Source organism: Colletes gigas, unplaced genomic scaffold (genome assembly GCF_013123115.1).
Source record: "Colletes gigas isolate AHSC1104 unplaced genomic scaffold, ASM1312311v1 Colletes_gigas_Sc00004, whole genome shotgun sequence".
Taxonomy (NCBI): Eukaryota; Metazoa; Arthropoda; class Insecta; order Hymenoptera; family Colletidae; genus Colletes; species Colletes gigas.
Window position 1 is genome coordinate 5,938,412 of NW_025106633.1, and position 19,949 is coordinate 5,958,360.

General features: G+C 42.9%; 1 protein-coding gene across 1 annotated transcript; it reads left to right on the forward strand.

Annotated features, from left to right (window-relative positions):
* The first annotated feature begins 1,241 nt into the window (after nucleotides 1-1,241).
* LOC122405350 (aristaless-related homeobox protein-like) lies at nucleotides 1,242-19,696 on the forward strand. The gene is made up of 4 exons (XM_043410030.1): nucleotides 1,242-1,314; nucleotides 10,958-11,223; nucleotides 18,006-18,093; nucleotides 19,233-19,696. Exons 1-4 carry the CDS (start codon nucleotides 1,242-1,244, stop codon nucleotides 19,694-19,696), a joined length of 891 nt encoding a protein of 296 aa, XP_043265965.1.
* Nucleotides 19,697-19,949: the final 253 nt, after the last annotated feature.

Consider the following 19,949-nt stretch of genomic DNA (forward strand, 5'->3'; position numbering starts at 1 on the left):
TGCTCAACCAAACATTGCATTTGAATTGATGCTGAAATAATCTTTCTCTGTATTAAATTGAAAGAAACAGCGTTATCATATCTCTCACAGTTCATATTTCTGTTGTAACTTCTTAACAAAGCATTTATGGATGTTTTATTATACAACATTTTAGTCTCAGTCTTGCATGTAGAACACACTGCTGAATAACTGCGGAACATATTAAAATCCACAAATTTTTATACTCGCAAATCTGTTCGTTCTTATGGTCATTCCTCGTACGAATAAATTTAAGCAAAATTAAATACTACGTACATTTGTAATTAAATCGTACGTTAACCGTACGTTACGTACGGTTACCGAAGGCCCGGCGCAATGTCGGGTGACCAAATCTGTACGTGTCGCTCGAATTAAACTTTCTCCCGCCGCGGTCGAACAAAAAGGAACCGACGGGAGAAGGGTTCCCCGGTCAGCTAAGAGCGATTAATCACGGGCGGCCGTAAAAATTCGCGTACACCCCGAAGACGCGGTAAATAATACCGCGTTCCCGCGAGCGGAAGGAATATCCCGCCGGTCGGATCGAAACCGAGGAGAGGGACTAGAAAACGAAAGACAGACAATGGGATGGACATACGTAGCAGCGGCGTGATGAACAGAGAGAAACGGCAGATCGGATAGAAGGAGGAAGACTCCGATGGGAGGGGGTAGGAGGAGGGTGGAAAAAAATCCGGGGATTTACGCGGAAAGGGCAAAATATTCCCCGCCCAGGCCTCATTCAACCCCCGAGTGCGGGGTGGCTTTGGGTGAGAAGCGTGCGCCCTCATTGGCGGGGAGGCTAATATGGCGGTGTTAGGGGTTGCGAGGTGGGGCGGCAGTATGCGATATTAAGGGCTGCTTTCATGTCCGACGAGCCAGTTCGTGGTGCGCCGTCGATTGACGCATTTTCTTTTCGCAGCCAGAGCCGCGTGGATCTCGCTCGACGGTCCGACGTTTCTCGTCTCGCGATTTTTTCGACGCCGTTTCCGTTTCGCGCGCGACACCGTACCGGTTCTCACCCTCTCGTTCGCGCCAAAGGACGTTTTCCCGCGAGGCTCCATCTAGCCGCGGTTACCAGCGGGAAATACGATTCACGTCAACCACCTACGAGGACAGGGACGGGGAGTAATTTTCGCCAGTGATCGGTCGTGAACGATACTTCCGGTTGCCGGTCGGCACGGCTGCGACAGTGACTTCCGCCGTCGACGCCGCTGCCGCGAAGAAGCATGGCGCAAACATACAATCAAAAGAGGAACGTGTACAGCATCGACCAGATCCTGGGCCACGGGAAGGACGAAGGTACGATTACTTTTTTCGCGCGGGAAAAACGAGCGAGGACGATTCTAACGGAACCTCTGGTTAGAAAATACCGGTTCCAGTGTAGCAAACTGCCATAAGTTTAACGAATCTTCCCCCTTCCGTTGCAATTACGTCGTGGTTCCGTGTCGAACGAGTGAGAAATTGACGGTAACGGAAAGAAAATAGTTTGCTCGATCAATTACGTTCCTGCCGTGTTTGAAGCAACGATTGCGGCCGTCAGGCGTCGATTTGCTCGACTGTAATAAACCGCCGCGTAATATTGTATTGTTATCTAGTATCTAATATCGTTAAGCAAACTAAGGTCTCATTTACCAACATTTTATTGCCCTCGCTTCGATCCGCGTCGCGATTGCGATGAAAAAAAAAAGTTTCTAACTGAGACAAAGTGGGTTATCTGCGTTAACCCATCGTCCCCCCGCATCAGATACGGTAATTGTACGCCAATTCAGCGAACGGTCGTTTCACCGATTTCCCAAATCGCCGATCGAACGGATCGATCCGGATCTTCGTAACCCGGAGAACGTATCTCGCGTATCCGGATCCCCCCCCGTGAGTCATCGTCGCTCGCGGTAACACCTTTTCCCGTGTCTCCTTTCGCGCGTTACTTAATTGCCGTGAGCATTTTAAAAGGCTAATTAGGTCGGGGTTCGAATCTGCGGCGACGATCAGCGCGACGTGAATTTACGACGTGACTTATAGCACGCGAACGCCTGCATGTGCACGCTTGTTCGCGAGCAGGTTTCCCTTCGGGGACTTGAGCGAACGCACGATCACGCAATTATTTCATTAAAATTTTCTAACAACAACGCGGTGGATTTCTCAAGAAACCGCGATTACGTTTAACGAATCTAATTCCTGCATCGTCACGTGTACGATTCCCAGATAAATTACGCCGTTTTCTCGTACAACGTCGCCGCGACGTACGATCGCGACGTCCACACGACACGAAAAGTTTGTTTTAAAACGTAACAATTAACGGGCGCGCGTAACGGGTTCTCTGTTCTCGAGTTACCGTGTGTGGGGCCGCGAGAGCGGCGTATGCGCGTAAATTATTAACGGCGACCAAGGGCGTGTAGCGTATTTACGATCCTCGAAGACTTTAACTCGATCGTCCACCGAACGCCATGGGAAATTAATAAACTTACGTAAACCTACACTTATTAAATTTCCGCGAAGAAAGTTGCGCACGCCAATTTTTTGCTCAAACGATCATCCCGGGGAGTTTAACGACGAACGTATTACCCGTAAACCCTCTTAAGGATTTTATTAGATTTCCAGCGTAAAGTCCGGACCTTGTATAATCCGTTCCAGCGATGTATATCTTGCCCGCGGAGATGCGGTACGAGTTGTCGTTAACGCGTCGACTTCCCAGCGAGTTTCACTCGTCTTACCGTCTAATCCACGCTGAAATTTTCATTATCTAACGCACACAGCCGTCCAACGTCCCGTAAAAATGTTGCGTGGAAATTGAAAAATAATGGCCCTCGAGTTGGACCATTTTCTATTATGGAACTTTAGATTTAGACTCTTTGGTAACTTACACTTTTTTAAACGAATTGGTCTTTCGTTTAAACAGAGTTTAAAATTTGTATTTGTTATTCACGAATGAAAACCCAACTCTGAATGGTACGTGGAGCATCGATCATGGCGGATCCGCTTCTACGGTGGATTAGGGGCACAAAAGAAAATTGAAAAAGTTCGTACGAACATAGTTGTTTGACCTTCTTCCAAAATTACACCCATTTTTGCGTGTCTAGCAATTTTTAACCCTTTCCGCACGACGCTATGCGTTGGCTTTTTGCTGGGAGATTGTTCTTGCGTACTTTCTATACAGTTCTAATTCTCGAACCGTTTATTTCGAGGCTGGTGTATATTAATATATAAAAAGGCCATAAATTTATTGGCTATCATTTTGTACTAACGCAGACACGATGAATTATGTAGTATGGAGCAACACGCGCTATTTGCGCCGCCGATATCCATTACGTTCAGCGGCAGTGCTGTGAGGTCAGTTCAGTCGTAACGAAAGGGTTAATCGCAAACCGAGTTAGTATAACTGGTTCTATTAAATTGCATACAATGTTCTATAAACTCCTTATTTTTCTCAATACGTTGTCTGTCGTGTGGCCTGCTAGCTGTTCGTGACTATCAACTTTTGGGGGCGGACACTCGAAAGAAATTTGCATTTATTTATTATCGATATATGTGCAGGAGAAAATAATTCGAATTAAAATGACAACGTTAAAATTATCAACAGCTTAACGACAACTCCAACTAATTGGATGTCTCAGTATCAGTGGGAATTGTAAGCAAACAACTTGTGTTATTGTTCGAATGTCAACTGTAATAATCTGTTATAAGTCGTTACAATTCAGTCAAGAAGTCAGTTTTTTAGTAAAAGATTGTTTAACAGTTGTTCTTTATTCAAAGAAGATATTAATTCAGTCAGATATTAAGTCAAGTAATTAAGCTTGCGATTGAAATGTACCACAAAAGTGGATATAATTTGGAAACAGTCGAGTAGGGTAATATGAGCCTTTTCCATTGTTTTGTGCCCCCAAACTCGCGGTCGAAGGAGACCCTATATGTTAAAATACACCCTGTATATTAATAATAGAATTGTGCCTTCGAAACTTAGTTAAGAATTCCGAGAACACACGCATGCCTTCAATAGAGAGATTCCTCGAGTTACACGGTCTCGAGTTTCTCGATTATGCTTCCACTTATGTACTTCTACGTGTATTATCAGTATACGTGAACGTATTCACGTACGAAAAGACCTATTTTCTTCAATTTTTCCTTCCATAAAAGAGCACGTACGGGTCTGTGTAGTTTTAATTAACTTTTGTAACGAAGCTTGAGGCAAAAGATCAGGTCCAGAGGGGATTGTCAGCCTCCGAAAAGTCTGTGACTAAACTGAAATTAATCGACACTGTTTCACATTCCCCTTATTTGTACCGCATTAGTCTCAACCAAGGTTTCACTTTTATTTCCCCTCTGATATACCGTATTCACACGCATTAGACTTACACGAAAAGCTCCGGAACGAATTATCTGCATAAGTGAACGACTCGGTGTACGCTAATTGATTCGTTCCGATGAAAAGCTTAACAAAAATAAAATTGCCATTTCCTAACATAGGAAACTTTGCCTTAGAAGCAAACTGGATTTCTACTATTTTTTTTTATCTCGAGGACTATTTATATTTTCTGACTTATTAGAGCATTAGAGACTCCCCATTTGCGTTTAAGAAAAACAACTATACATATGTACAATATTTAATTAGGAAAAGATATTTTTCAGTAACATCGATACAAAGTAGTCGTACTTAACAATTTTACATAACTATAATGAAATATTACTGAATTATTATAATTATAATATTAAAAAATTTTATGTTATCAATTCACGTATTAAGTGCAGTGTAAAAGTGGCTCGTTGCGGGAATAGAAAATTCAAATTGTCGTTACTGTGTACGCTATGTTATTTTATGCTCGACGTGCGCCGAGCCTAACAGTTAACGCGGTAATTCGTCGCGCAGTTATACGGGCATCCACGGTGGTGGAAAAAAGATTCTTTCGTGCGAGTTATCGGCCGGACGATCAAATTCCACGTACAACCCGAATCGATTATGCTCGTATGCGTGTTCATACAATTGCACGATACATGTGGGTATACAAGTCGGAACACAGCGGATGATCACTGTATACAGGTGGAGCGATTATTGGTCCGGTCCGATTGTGGCGCGCAGAAATCAGGATGTGTTTGCGGATTTCGAGCGTACAGTCGTCTAACATAATTAATGCGTCTGATAATACGTGCGCATTGGATGTCCGCCGGTGCATCGGGACTCGCTTACGGATCGACGCGGCCCGGGGTCACGTGTTGTCAAAAGGGTTGTGTAATCGAGAAACTTCATTCTCCGTCTCTGCAGGGACGATTGCCGATGCGATCCGCGCGACAAACTAATCGCGGTGAATTAATATTTCACCAACGCGGGACCACGAATATTCAATTAAGGGGGTCTTTGTGTCTAGAACGCTAAAATGTAACGTTTCTTCCTCAATTTTTTTTTTTTACCCCCCCGCCACCCTCGACAACAGCTTTCTCAAATTTTGCACGTTAATTTGTACGTACTTTAAGAAGACACATACTTTTTTTTTTGTAAAGGAATATTAATTTTAGTCACAGAGCTTCGGTGAGAGATTATTTGGGGTGGGACTATGTTCGAAGTATTGTACATTTTTTAAGTTGTCTCTATACAAAATGTGAAACGTCTTTTTAGCCGTTTGTGGTCGAATAGGAATTTTATTTACAGTAATGTGTTCAATATAATTGAAGCAGCGATTTTAAAAATATTTCTCTATGGATTACACGAAATGTTTGCATAAAGTAGTTTCGAGAAAAGCGTCTTCGATTCCATCTGTGCAAGCAACTCGATATACTGTAACAATGTTCTCTGTTCTAATTCAATGATTAGTTCAATCCTATTATGTATGAATAAGCTTATCACTTTTGCTATAAACCATCAAGCATTTCGAAGAACCTTGTGAAACATATTTGTAACACACTGGCAGCAACTTGAATCCAACGTTAAACAATTTATATTTATACAATACAGTATTAAAAATCAAACTTGTTATCTGAGAGAATAAAAAATCATTGACGAAAGAGTTAATGCTTGTTTTAGAAAAAGCTTTCCTTAACAAATTTCTTATAATAAATGAAAAGGGAGGATCAGGTTCTAACTTTAAAATAACACCAGGAGTATTTCGTAAGGCTTCTTTTCACGAAGTTACAAAAGTTCAAAGATTAACATCGTTAACATCGTTGAGTGCCCTATGTTGATGTTTAGTTTGCTTCAAGTGGAAATTTTGTAAAGCATGAAACTTAGTCTACTTCCTATGGTTGCTTCTACAGATGGAAAATGCAAAATTCTGTACGTATCAACAAGTCATATATATTTTATATCTCTGGAGTGGTTTACTTAAGAATCATGAAATTTAGCACAACTTGCATCTACGTAGATGACATGAAACTTTCGACAAAATTCGACAAATTGACGTGGGAATATTTGGTTTCGTAACGTAGAGTTACGCTCGAGGATCGAAAGTAGGTTCTCCAGCGGAGAGGAACCGATAGAAATGAGTTTTAGAAAATTTGAAGCGTTCTAAATGAAAATCTTTGCACCTTCGTTTAGGTTATAAACGTTAGTTTATCAAGCAAAGTGGTACCACCGCGATGAAACTGAACAGACGCGAGTATCGTCGGTTGAATGTCTTCGACAAAGAGACCGAGAGCATCGGTTAGAGTCGAAACGATCGGGCATGTGGTCATCACCAGGGGCACGGTAAATAAATCTTTAATTTCGCGCCGCGAACTGCCTTCAGCGGGTGCCACCCTCCCCGGTCCAACCCCTATCGGTGGGTCCGTAGATTTAATAAAAAGCAGCGGAGAGTTAGGCATCAAGTGGGTGCCCCATTGTGCCCTAGCATGAAAACATAAAAATCTCTCTATTCATCGTGGATTATCCCGACGTTTGTTTGCGTAAATGTTAGTGCGATTACGTGCACACGTACGCGTGTAGCTATACCGGTTCGTCTCTCTTTCTCTTCGGCGTAATCGATGCGCGTGTGTCGTTCGAACGTTTTCGCAGCAACCTACGCAACTGCCGGTTAGAGCTGCACCGAAAAGTAGGATTAACGTTATTACGCACGAGTAGTAAATGTTCGTCTAATTAGTTCAAGGGAAACGTGTGTATGGGGTGGATGGAAGCGGCACCCGTCTGAGGTGGAAGGGTGAATGGGGAGTGAGACAGACACCGAAACTGTGTAAACCAGCCTCGGTGGTCGTTATCGCGTTATTATCTAATTTCACGAGTAATTTTGGTCCGCAGCGAAATCCAAACTGTCGTATCTCTAATTAGATAGAAGCGTTAGAAATTAAATGGAATCGACGTTTATGACGAACTTGGAGTTTTCTCGGTCCCCCTCACCCTCCCGGTCGTATTTCGAGCGACGATTTCTGATCGAATCGGCTTTTCACCGTCTTCGGTGCACGCTCCTGGCCAAATTGATACGATCGCTAATTGCTACATTTAACCCGCTTAGATCGTTATAATTCTCGACAAGCCGCGACAAAAAATTGTTTTGATAACGCTTTCGCGTTCCTAATCTGCGTTCGAAGTTATAAATATAAACTACGTATGAACATTAGAGCAAAGTGGAACTCGTAGGAAAAATAAAAATTGCGTACCGTGATAGTGTCGAAAATAGTTTTCAAGGGTGGCAAGACGGCTAATAGCATAAAGAATGTTTAGTCGAAGCTAAAAGCAAGCACACGGAATATTGACTAGATTATTATAATGTATATTTATGAAATAATAAACTGTTTTAACGGGAGAAATGGGATTTTACACGGCCGTATTTCTGTCGATTCCGTGTCTTTTCTAGAAATAATCGCGCAATTTTTGTACACGAGACATCCCGTTACGAGACGGCTGTAATATGCGCACGTATTAAAAAGCACCACCCCTTTGCCGGGTGGTAGTAATCAAATGAGGTACTTTCATTTCCTCTTACCGTTTTAATATCTCGCGGATTATTCTCTGATTTTCTATAACATTTATTATGCAGCACTGGCCGGTTTTTGTACGAAAAAATTATGAACGCCGCCGTCTCTCTGTGTTATTCGATATTATTAATAATGATAATTTTGGGTTACTGCGAAAGTTCCATCAACTGGCGGACGTGCACCAGAGTTCAGGTTTTAAAATTCAATTTACCGTCGGCTGCACAAAAATTTATGGAACTGACGTTGAAAAGGTACTTGCAACGCTACGTTTTAAATCATTGTAGGTTCGTGTTCGACGGTGTAACAGAAGGTAGTCCAACGAAAATAAATATATGCAAGATGTGGTAGAGAGGGGTGCAGAAAAGACTGTTAACTGACTACTTAAATGCGGAATAATATTTAATGAAAATATAATAGGTGATCCGATGGCTTGAACGCGTGAGATTTCTTCGATTCCATCTTGGCGACCGATTCGTGGTGGACGATCGTGCTTTGTTGACAATATTATTCAGATGTCGATAAACTATTTTTTAAACTATTGAAGATTCAAAAGATACGCTCAGGAAAAATGGACCAGGGTCGTGAAGGTCTCAAATCCCCAACATTTTTTAAAATTTTTTGTCCTGCAAATGTCTTATATCAACCCCTTTGATTTGTGATCGTGGGTGCCATAGACATTGCACTTTTCACACGTCAGAGGGAACATCCAATCTATCTCCTTTGATTTCCTAAAAGACGACCTTGCTCAGAAAGAGAGAAGATCGATGCACACAGAATGCAATTAATTTCACTCTAAACACGAATCGCGTTGGCCGCGTTTCGCCAGTATTTGGATCTCGTTAAACAGAAATTCACAAAGGAGACTCTCCTAACTTGCTGACTGTACTTTCCAGAGTCCTTCGAAGCATCCTCACCCTGATCTAATACCCCCAGAGTGCGACTATCGCATTACCATCTCCGCGTAACTTTAAACCGTAAGAATTGTAATCCCGGCCGCGAAGGATACGTAAAAACGGTAGTTTTCTCTAATGAGCCTTGGAGCTGGTATCGATGCACCGGTAAGGACAACGAAAACAGACCAGCGACCAGCAACGAGAGACAGCAGAGAAAAAAAGGGGGTCGTGGAGAGAGGGAGGATCGTAGCAGCGGTAGCGTGTGTTTCACGGCTACGGTTGGAAGGGTTGCATCACAGGGGGGAGGTTGGCCGGCGGTGGACACGGGAGGGGGGGCAACAGTGTACGACATGCACTCGTGATATTTGCTAATCACTGACGGCAACGGTTTTTAAGTACTATCGAGCGTGTAGGTATAATGTACAGGCTCGCATCGTTGCGTCATATTTCATATACGGGCCCGGGATGTACAAAAAAATGCAAGCGACGGGTGAGGCTTAAAATTGGCAAATCCGCCGATCGGACATCATCGGCGTATCGGGGCGTACATCGGGCGGCCGGTCGTTGCGCGGCTTAAAAATGAAATTGCACCCACACCGACCCCGCAGCATCTCCAAACCCTCCCCCACTCCCCCCCCTCCGCGTCTATCACTCCCCCTCTCCCTGCAGCCTTCGATGGACCACTCCTCGTCGCTTGCCGCGTGTATCAGCAAAACGTCAATTTCGTTTTGGCAGTGCGGACGATTTGGCTTAATCGCCTTGATCCTCTCTTGCTCTCGAGCATCGAAGGCCCCGCGATCGTTTGATACGCGAATCCGGTCGGAGTTCAATACGCGCGCCTCTCCCCGGAGCTTTTAACGTCGTTCGTTCGTGTCTCTGCAGCGCAATGGCGGTATCACAAGGTTCTTTGATGCCCTTGCCCTGGTGGTCAGCCTTTGACGCCTTTGGTTTTTTTCCTGAGATCGGGGAACGATCGGCGAAAATATTCGGGACGCGTCAGATCGTCGGGGAGGGTAATCTTTCGATAATAGCGCTAGCTTGTGGTCCACAGGGGGATGATCTTCGGTCAGCGACTCGAGAAACAGATTCGGGACACGGCGAGATATCAAATTTTGAACCAATGTGTATATTTCTGGCTGAATGCACGAGGCTTGAATGCACGTTGTTCAATGAGCCCTTAGAAAATCGAAAACGGTTTGTTTTTAGTAAGCATCATGACTCATTAAACAGCTATCAAAGTCTCAGTTATATCTCCCACATGGTTTTATTTTTATTGTCGATCGAAGCAAGAAACTTCCTCTTGCATCGTGACAATGCACGGGTGCACAGTTTCGATGGCCAAAATCATGGAATTAAAGTTCGAATTATTACAATATTCACCGTATTCACCGGATTTGGCCCCCCCAGTAACTTTTTTTTATTTCCAAATTTAACAAAATGGGGTCAGAACTGAATCAAATTCGAAATAAGTCATTATCTGTATTTTTCGGGCACTTAGGGTTGAATTTAAGGACATATTTCATTTCACTGTTTAATGAATTTAAAACTCTCATTGATTCTATCATTAAATTGTATTTTGATAAATTAAGACTGTTTCTTTTGATCGGTTAGGGCACCATAATATTTCTCTACCACCATTCCAATGTAACTTCCCTATCATTGAAATGAGGTGTCTAGTATTTTGGAGCCGATTAACTTTCATCCCCTAGATTTACCCTTTGAAGTACTAATACGTCATTCAATTCACCCTTCGAATACAAAGAAGTATATATACGTGCTCTAACAGTGGACAGGCATTTTCAAACAGCGTGTATACAAACCCTTGCACCGTACGAAACGTGGCAAGAGATGAGAGCATACGTCGTTTAGGCACCACTATAAATTCGTCATTCACTATTAAATTATAGTTTTTATAAAATATATTACCGAACTCATAACTCTTATCAGGTATACAAATGAAGGATTTCTTCGTTCGAATTAAGTTATCATCTAAATAACTATTACATCGAGTGAACGTTTCATAGTTTCACGTTTTAATTCGCCCGTATGTTATTCGAATAAAATTTCTGTACCGAAAGTCACCGTTTTCTAATAAATTTACGGGTGATGTGAGCTCGTAACGAGAAATAAATTATATTTCTTGTACTTGTTTCCAGATCATGCGACCTCGTCCGACGCGATCGGTGATGGCGGAGACACGGAACTCGGTCACTTGAGCGATCACCAGATAAACGATGCTCTGCACGATCCCCTGAATCTAGGGGAATCAGACCGGCCACGGAAGGTTCGAAGGTCCCGTACAACCTTCACCACCTATCAGTTGCACGAACTCGAGAAGGCCTTCGAGAATACACAGTATCCGGATGTATTCATCAGGGAAGAATTGGCGATAAGGTTGGAGCTGACCGAGGCTAGGGTTCAGGTGAGTTCGATAAGATCGAAATTTAACATCCCTCTGTTCCCCGACAGTACCAAATTTCCTCCAGTTTTCGTAATTTTGAATCCAAAAGGATTTCCAATGTCTCGTCTGACCATACGCATGGCTGGACTACTTGCGACTTCTTTTGCTTTCGTTCTTTCCCTAACTAAGGCAATTATTTCTCACACACGGTTGTATTATTTTTCAAAATGATCTGTCGTGATTCCAAGACGTCGAACTCTGATGCAAGTTATTCTAAATTAATCAAAATTTCAAAGGTGATTCGATCGAAACGAAGATAGGAAAAATAGATCAAAAACGTAGAATAAAGTTTGTACGAGACTTCGTTTTTGAGAAAAGTTATTTTTAATTGAAGAGAGCAACTTCTAGTTCAGTAGAATTTTGTGGATTTAAACGTTTCTTTATCAGAATTTGGTTTTTATCGTTTATCTTGGGCGCTGAAGTATTCCTTCTTCGATGAAGAAATCCACGATATCGAATTCTTGCAAAAGATTGAATTTTTTTCTTATTTTAATGTCCCGAATCTCAACCGATTTCTTAATAAACAAGCTACAAGGTGTATTACAAAGAAATTTTTTTAAATCACTCAAAAGACAACAAAAGATCGTACATCAAAATGGCGTGTACATCATCAAAGTGAAGCCTACATAAAATTGACAGTATTTATAATAATATTCTTATAAAGAAACACGAACGGTCACGCGACCTAATAAAATCAACGATTCATAATAGAAATGGACCCTCAAAGACTCTTTTCTTTCGACAGTCCGTAGAAATTGGATACGATCGTCGAGCTAGAGTTTCGAACGTCTGGTAAAGTTTTCCGTTTCGTCCGAGCACGCCCGAATCGTCCAGAGATTTTTGGTCAACGAGTTTAATGAAGTTGTAGTAGGAGAAGGTACTCAAAATTGTCTTTAAACCCCTGCACGCGCGCCGTCAGCTTTTCGAGCTTGATATTCGAACCCGGAGAAAGCCGGCGCTGAGTGAGCCGCAACCACAGCGTGGGCCTCTCAACTAATTACACACTATTGTACCGAAAATCTGCCGCTTCTCTTCGACGTCTATAATTTCGTGGAAAATACGCCGTACCAGCCCCCGATGCTACGAGGATTAATTTCATACGAGCCAGTCAAACAGTAAAGAGCGTACGGGGTCGTAATCTGCTTTGAAATTATTTTCCAGTCGCGCCTTTTAACGGCTGCGAGAGAGCCCAGCTGCGCCCGGTTTTCGACGTCGATAAAAAAAAAAAAAGAAAAAAAAATAGATCGCGGTAGGCGTTCGGAAGAAGTACGAAAAGGGATTAACGTGTACAATTGTAATTTACATGTTACGATAAATACGAAACGGCCCCCCCCCCTCCCTCCCGCCCCTCGATAACGTCAAACACGCACGCCCACGCGCAACGTTTTAATATTTGTTTTTACAAACGCTTTTAAACAATACATTTTCCGCGCACTCTATATTTTTATATATTACTCGATCGATAGTACCTCCGGTTAAAAACGATAGGCGGACGCGGTGTTCTCGATTTCAACAGCGTTTTAATCTGCTTGAAATTTTTTTTTTTTTTTCCCCTCCTACTCCCGTCCACGATCGCGCTCGTTCGGTTTCGAGTGCGTCGGGACGCGCAAGAACGGTAGTTGCGATAAAGTGGTAATCCGAACAAAAAAAAAATAAAAAAATAAAAAAAAGGAACAAAAAAAAATAGCTCCATTAACAAATGCATTAAGGACGAGGACGGTGGAATCATTAGCGCGCGAAACCCGAATGGCGACCGGGTGCGCGTTTTCGGCCCTCGATCGAGCTCTCGATCGCGCGCGATAAATACCCACCCTTTTTCCCCTGTTCGTTTGTATTATCAACCTGATCGTCCGCGAAACGAGCACGGGTTACGTGACGTGGAATCGGCACGGGGACAGCTGCGCCGGGTATTGGCGGCCGCGCCATAAATTATGACTTTTCCATGGATGGAAATCGGTTACTCGATTAGCGTAACCGTCCTAACACCCTCGCGGGTACGCGACAAAGCGAGAATGTCGCGACAGGGGCGTAAGAGAGACGGAAACGGAGATAGAAGAAGGGTAGGAAGAGGATCGGGAAAGAGCGCCGTGCACGGTCTGCAACAGGGCTGTGTGTATGCGTGTGCCACGAAGAGAAGGGTCGTGGATGGAGCCGTCGTCGAAGGGTGGCAACGGAGTTGAAAAGAGACAGAGAGCATTCCGATTGGCCCATTGTGGTACAGCCAAGCGACAATGCCGGCAATTGGCCGTCGCTCGACAAAACCGCTAAATGATCCGCCGCGGCGCAGTGGTGCCACGGCCACTTTATTTCAATCTAGGAAATCCTCCGCTACTCCTCCCTCGCCGCCCTCAATTCCAGATGCGAAATTACCCATTTTTCGGTATTAATGGCCGACCGATGTATCGCGTTCGATCGACGATCGGACCCCCGATGGTAATAGAATCGCGAACCGTTTCTGCCCGCTTCCTATTCCGCGCGACACTACTATCGGAGACTCGCTTTCGCTTTTCCCGACGGACGACGCCGTTTTTCGATTGATACGGACACTTTTTCAAAAAAATTATATCCCATGGACCGTCGACGAGATTCGAACGAAATTGGTAATCCGCGCCTTCAGCGTCAAGATTTGTTAATAGAACTCTTCACCCAGGTGGTACTGTTATGCCGTAAGCTGCAGACTCGTCCAAATAGTTGCGGCATCACAATATTAGGTTGATTTTAGATTGGGAAAGGTTCAAGCACTCGGACATAGATATCAGGATATACTCTAAGGTTTATTCGGAGACTGAACACTGATGCACTCTTTACAAGATGAAACGTGAAAATGAGTCCGGAGGGCCAGGAGCGGTACGCTTTTATAATTTTTGGTTTAGGTACAGCCGGGTTAGGTCTGGGTGTATGACACATTTGTTTTTACCCCATAAAGGAGTCAACAAGTTCGTCATCTTCTTGGAGTATCGCTTATGACTAACCTTATCACTATGAGTAATACTTATTTTCTATGGGTTTTGTGGATAACGTTTTGGATTGATATGAATATTTTTTCAAAAAATTATATTCTTAGCCTAGGAGAAAATTGGTAATTGAGCCTAGAATTAACCCTTAAGTGAGCTCTCAATCTCAACTGAATTATTTTACTTAATTTTTCACCAAATTGTTAAATGGAAATCAACTTTCATTTGAAAAATAATAAACTAATAGAGGATTACATAAATTTTTAAATTACATTGACATATATTAAACAATTATTATTGTAAACTTGTGGTCCCTATAATCCACTTAAGGGTTAAATGAATAATTACTAGAACGCTTCTTATATTTCTAAATTCTTTCTAGTTTCTAACTTTTGGAACGTTCCAAAAATTTTTCGTTCAACTTTTCAGACTTTTTCGTGGTACCTGGAATTTCACCGATTCTTACCAATTGTATATATCTAAATTGACGTAACAATTGTCTAAAGCGTACTTCGACAAACCCGTCATAGTCAGGTACACGCGTGCACGGCGAATTTTTCAGAATTGGTTTCCTAAAAAACGAACCGTCGAAGGAAAAACTTTATTGTAAATTTTCAATTTATTTTTCCGCGAAAACTCTCTGAATGGTTACACAGTTTGAAGTGCAGAAATTGATTGAAAAGAAAAGTGGTTACCACGTTATAAAATTGAAGCGATTGTCGAATGTTAATGTCGAACATTATTGGTCACTCGATAAAAACTTAATCTCTGAATGAAAAAATAATCTCACATATTCAATGTGCGAAGGTTAAACGAAGTTTATTAAATCGGATCGTTGGTTCACGGTGTCTACCATTTTGATCGATTTTATGCGACCGAAAGAAAAAGGAATTCTTGAAAAGCAATCTTGATAATTAACACGAAAGATTCGTGAATTGAAGAAGAAAATATCAAGTTATAATTAATAAATCTTCAAAGTTGTTTTACTTTATAACGAACGATCATTAAAAAAAAAATATTTATTCTACACTTTCGATTTACTTATCCACGAAAAATTCTTTTCCTCGACTGTTGGATCTTTCAAGCAGATTTTTCAATCGATAGGATTTTAGGATACGCGTTGATGGGGGCATTTGGTTTATCGGGGGCCCCAAAGTCTTAGACCGTTTTTTTTTATATCGTTTTGTACACGCGTAAGGAGAAAGTTGAAAGATTGAAAAAGCAAGAGCGCGAACAGGAAATTTGCGGCGGAGATGGTGGAAACGTTACACCGAGATTGTGCGGGCGCGATGGGGGATTCAAACTTTCGGGTTCGCGCTGGGTCGCTTAAATGACGCGCTGCAAGGTTTGCGAGCACTTAGGCGTTAGCGGGGTATTCAGGAGCGATTAAATAATTAACAGCAATTAGGCAATTGAATTTCCCGCACCGGCCTCGCGACGTTCGTTCCCTTTCCCTCGTTGCTCCGCCAACTGAACGCTCGCGGACACTTTCAAACTTCCCTCGATTTTCCGTGCTCGCTCAACGATATTCCCACTTGCTCTTTAAATATCTGTCGATGTATTTTCAAAGTTACACGGGTCGATCGCCAGTCTATTTCTTCCACGTCACGATAACAAAATCATATCTCAAACCAGGCGTGGATCAAGCATGCATTTTCAAGCATCAGTCTTCAAAGAGTCTTTCCTTTTAAATACTAAAATAAATTTGTATTAATCTTTAACGTTAAAATTATGTCTCTGATATTTTTATTTTAAGCATATAGAGAGTTGCATTTAATTGAGAACATATTTTCGACAATATTCACTTTACTTTAAATGTATCAAAATTATCTACGAGAAGGGGGACCAGGAAGATGAGTTTCGTAAATCTATGTTTAAGAAAAGCATTTATATATAAATATTTCTTGCTTTTTGAAATGGATACATTTTAGTAAGTCGTTGAGAAAATGAAATTTTTTCGCAATGGATCTTAAAATATTCATAAAATAATCGTTCTCCAACTTTGAATCTTAAATATCTTGACAGACGTAACAATTTATTGTACAGTGACGATTATGGTTAATACAAAGGTTGCTGGAAAATTGATCTTGATTGTCTTTTACTCATTCAGCGTAATAAATTAACAAAACCATGGGTTACTTCTTTGTAAACAAAATTTTGAATGTTTTCGTCTGTGTTTATTTCTTTGAGACAATATTGAGCCATCAAGATTAATGGCCAGAACATACTCTTAATCATTACTCAAAATCATCCAACTCGAACGTCCCAGAAAAAAATCTACAGGTGTTAGGTGAGCCACAAAGGCTGACCTTCCTGTCCATCTGATTTCAAACATCTCTGACAAAAATTCCCTTACCAGTTTGATTAAATGCCCCGTTTGAAGAACATTGTGTAACCTGTTCCAATTTTCTCAGCATCACAGCGATAAAAGTTGCGTCGCCGAGATCATCCATCGCAAGTGCTTGCAATTGTAATCCCATAAGAGGATGAGCACGTGCCAGAGCAATTATATGAAGACGGAGTCTGGTTCTCCGATGACAAGGATTAGAAAAGACTTCGAAATCTTGGATACGTTGATCTAATTTTTGGGAATTCTCTGTCCTCTACTAATTAAATTCTCGCGAGCTGTAGCAGAATTTGGCTTGGTTTACCTCTGGTCGTGTTGACTCACCATCCACGTAATAAATTATCACATTTGTGGCCTCTATTACTCCAAGACACATCATCTATGTTCGTCTTAATTGTTTCTTTTTACATAATTCCAATTTCTTAATGGTTATAAGTCTCTAATCAACGATCAAAGAGCCTTCGAAGGAAAGATACCGCGGGAAGGAGCACCGTCCGAGGATCCACGCGTATCGGATCGATGGCTGGTGACCGGCGTCAGCTGAAAAGCACTGGATTCTCCGCACAATAGAGGCAGGATGTAAAATGCAATCTCCTGGTCTTTCTCTGTCTCTTTCGCGGGGTCTGTCGGTGGCCACGAAAAATCAGAGCAGCTCGAGCGGAAAGCGAAAGCATTTATATGGCAACGGGGCCAGCGGTAACGGCGTGCCAGGGGTTTGGAAGGATGGCGAGGGGCGAGGGCAGGGGTTGCTGCCACTTAGGGGTACGGAGGAAATCAGGATAATTGTTAACAATTAGCTTAATCAACCTCGAGAGCAAGCTTTTGTTGGGTGGCTCTGATACGGCTGGCTGGGGTTCTCATGCGTCGCTGGCGTATTTTCTTCCGAGAAATAATTCGATGATTTCGCGCGACGATTGTTCCCTTGATCCGAGGAACGGGGGAGGCGGAGCCGCGTTACGGTAATGTCTGTTGCAAGGCGGAATGAATTTCGAACATGCCACCGTCTTTCCAAGTGTCCCCGGGGGTGTGCGTGAGCCCGCGCGGGGCCAACGAACCGCTAAGGGATGAAAAACATTCTTCTGTTAACTGTTTCGCCGCTGCAGGGATTCTCCGATGCGACCGTCTTGGGAAATTTTTACACGAATTTTATTATCAGAGATCTTCCTCTATTTTTCTTTTCGTGAATAGTTACTTTCTCGTAACAGCTGTTTTAAAAATATCTTTATTTTAAGAAATTTTGCAAAATAAGAGTGTATTAATTATAAATACACTGTAGTCCATAGCATCTAAGAAATTCTAGCTTCGGATTGAATATTAGGTAATTCAATGGGATACTTATTAAAGATTATTTATAATTTTATCACCGTTCTTCCATCGTAAACAATAACACGTTGGTGGTTCAAAGTGATCATTGATTAAAGTTGCTCGTTTGTGTGTTTCAGGTCTGGTTCCAAAATCGACGCGCAAAATGGCGGAAGAAAGAGAAGGCGCTGGGCAGAGACACCAGTTTCATGCACGCGGAACAAAGGGGTGAGTGCGCGGCCAGATTCACGACCGTTCGAATTTTAATTCGAGTTTAATCCATCCGTTCGCCGTTCGTCGTCTCGATCGGGGAAATGAAAAAAAAAGGGTTACCTTCCCGACGGCGACGGTTCGGTTGCAGGGCGATGAATCGCCCGGGCTGTTTGTTAATATGCGAGCAGCCGAGGCGCGAGGAAAGTTACGAAGGGTAGATGCAATCGGCGCCAATTACATCTAATTTCAGTGTCGGCCATCGTCGCCGTCGCATGCGAACGATGCGCGACGGAAGCTTGACCGTTTAATTTTTCATGAAACGGCCTGTCCGTGTGCCCTCGACGAAACTTATTCCTATGCGAGCGACGATCCCGGGGACAAGCGGATAAATTTCGACAGGGAACACCAAACTGATTTTTCTCCCCGCTCATCGTCCGTATCTACTTCCCTCGGAAGTAATTCCATCGAGTCAGAAGTCTCCGTCTATTTAACTGCGAGAAATTTTGATACAAACGTACGCAAACATAGCTTTATCACATTAAAACAGAGGATCATCAATGCAATCAGTGTTTAGCTCTGATCTTAAACTGGATGTTCAGCTACAAGTGTTCGAATCTTTAGGGGATGATTTTATATTCAAAGTAAGACAAACTTTTAGTCTACTGTTCACTGTTGGGTTGTTTCACTCTCTGAAGCCTTAGATTTTAAAGTTTAGTGATTAGTTTTACAATCAAGCTCTTTAAACGTTTGAACGGATCGAATTTCTTCAAGTTTGATCAAACATGCAAGCTATTTAGTAATGGAATACTTCGAAGAAATTAGTTTTTCTCTCAGTTTGAATACTTCAAGTTTTATCAAATATTTGAGCTATTTGGATAATCGAATATTTCGAAAAAATGAGCGTTTTTCTCAGTTTGGATACCACAAATTTGGTCAAATATTGAAGCTGTTTGAATAATCGAATACTTTGAAAAAATTAACGTTTGTATCAGTTTGAGTGCTTCAAAGTTTGCCCAGACCACACGAGTGTGTCGTATTGCTTGTCCCCGGGGTAGGTTGGACCGCAAACGGTCAAACGAGGCTCCCAGTCCCTCCCTCTTTCCGAATTCACAGAAACAACGTACTAAAATCCCTGCAAAACGGTGTGATTGCAGGTGTGAACGAGTTATCCCTTCACGCTCGCTTGCTACAAACCGCCGGCGGTGTGCCAGGTGCGGATCCATCGGGAGGGCCAGCGGGTGCCTTTCCCTGGTTCATCCCTCCGGTGTTCCCACCGCCGTGGCCGGCCAGCGCGCCGAAACTACCCCCCTTGCACGCGATCTTGTCGCAGTACATCGGACTACCCCTGCCGCAGAACTTGGCGTCGCTCGGTACGGTACTTCCGGTCGGCCTGAACCCAGCCACGTCGTTGAACCACAATAACGTGAACGGGCACACGCTCGGGAGCCACTTGCACGGGCATCCGTTGAACCTGGGTGTGCAGAATCTACCGCAGAACCTGAGCTCGAAGCACGACAAGGAGGAGGACTCGGCCTCGTCCGACGACGAGATCAGGAGGCAGAGCGCCGAGGTGCTCAGAGTGAAGGCGGAAGAGGTGCTACGCAAGGTGGACAATTAACTGTGGGGCCTCGATGGGACTGTTGACAGCCTTGTGTGTCTTGTAAATATCTGGGAAGGCGAACCGGGGACGGTGCTTGGGCCGTAGACCGCGTAACTGTTGCCAAGAATGTACATTTTGTGGAACGTCGAAATGCAATGTAGGGGTGCGTGAGGGAGGAAGCGATGGAGGAGCTCTAAGAAGTTCGTTGCTGTCGTCCACAGCCTGGAACGAAACGCTAGTCCATCGGTTGCGTTTGATAGGAACTCTGTAT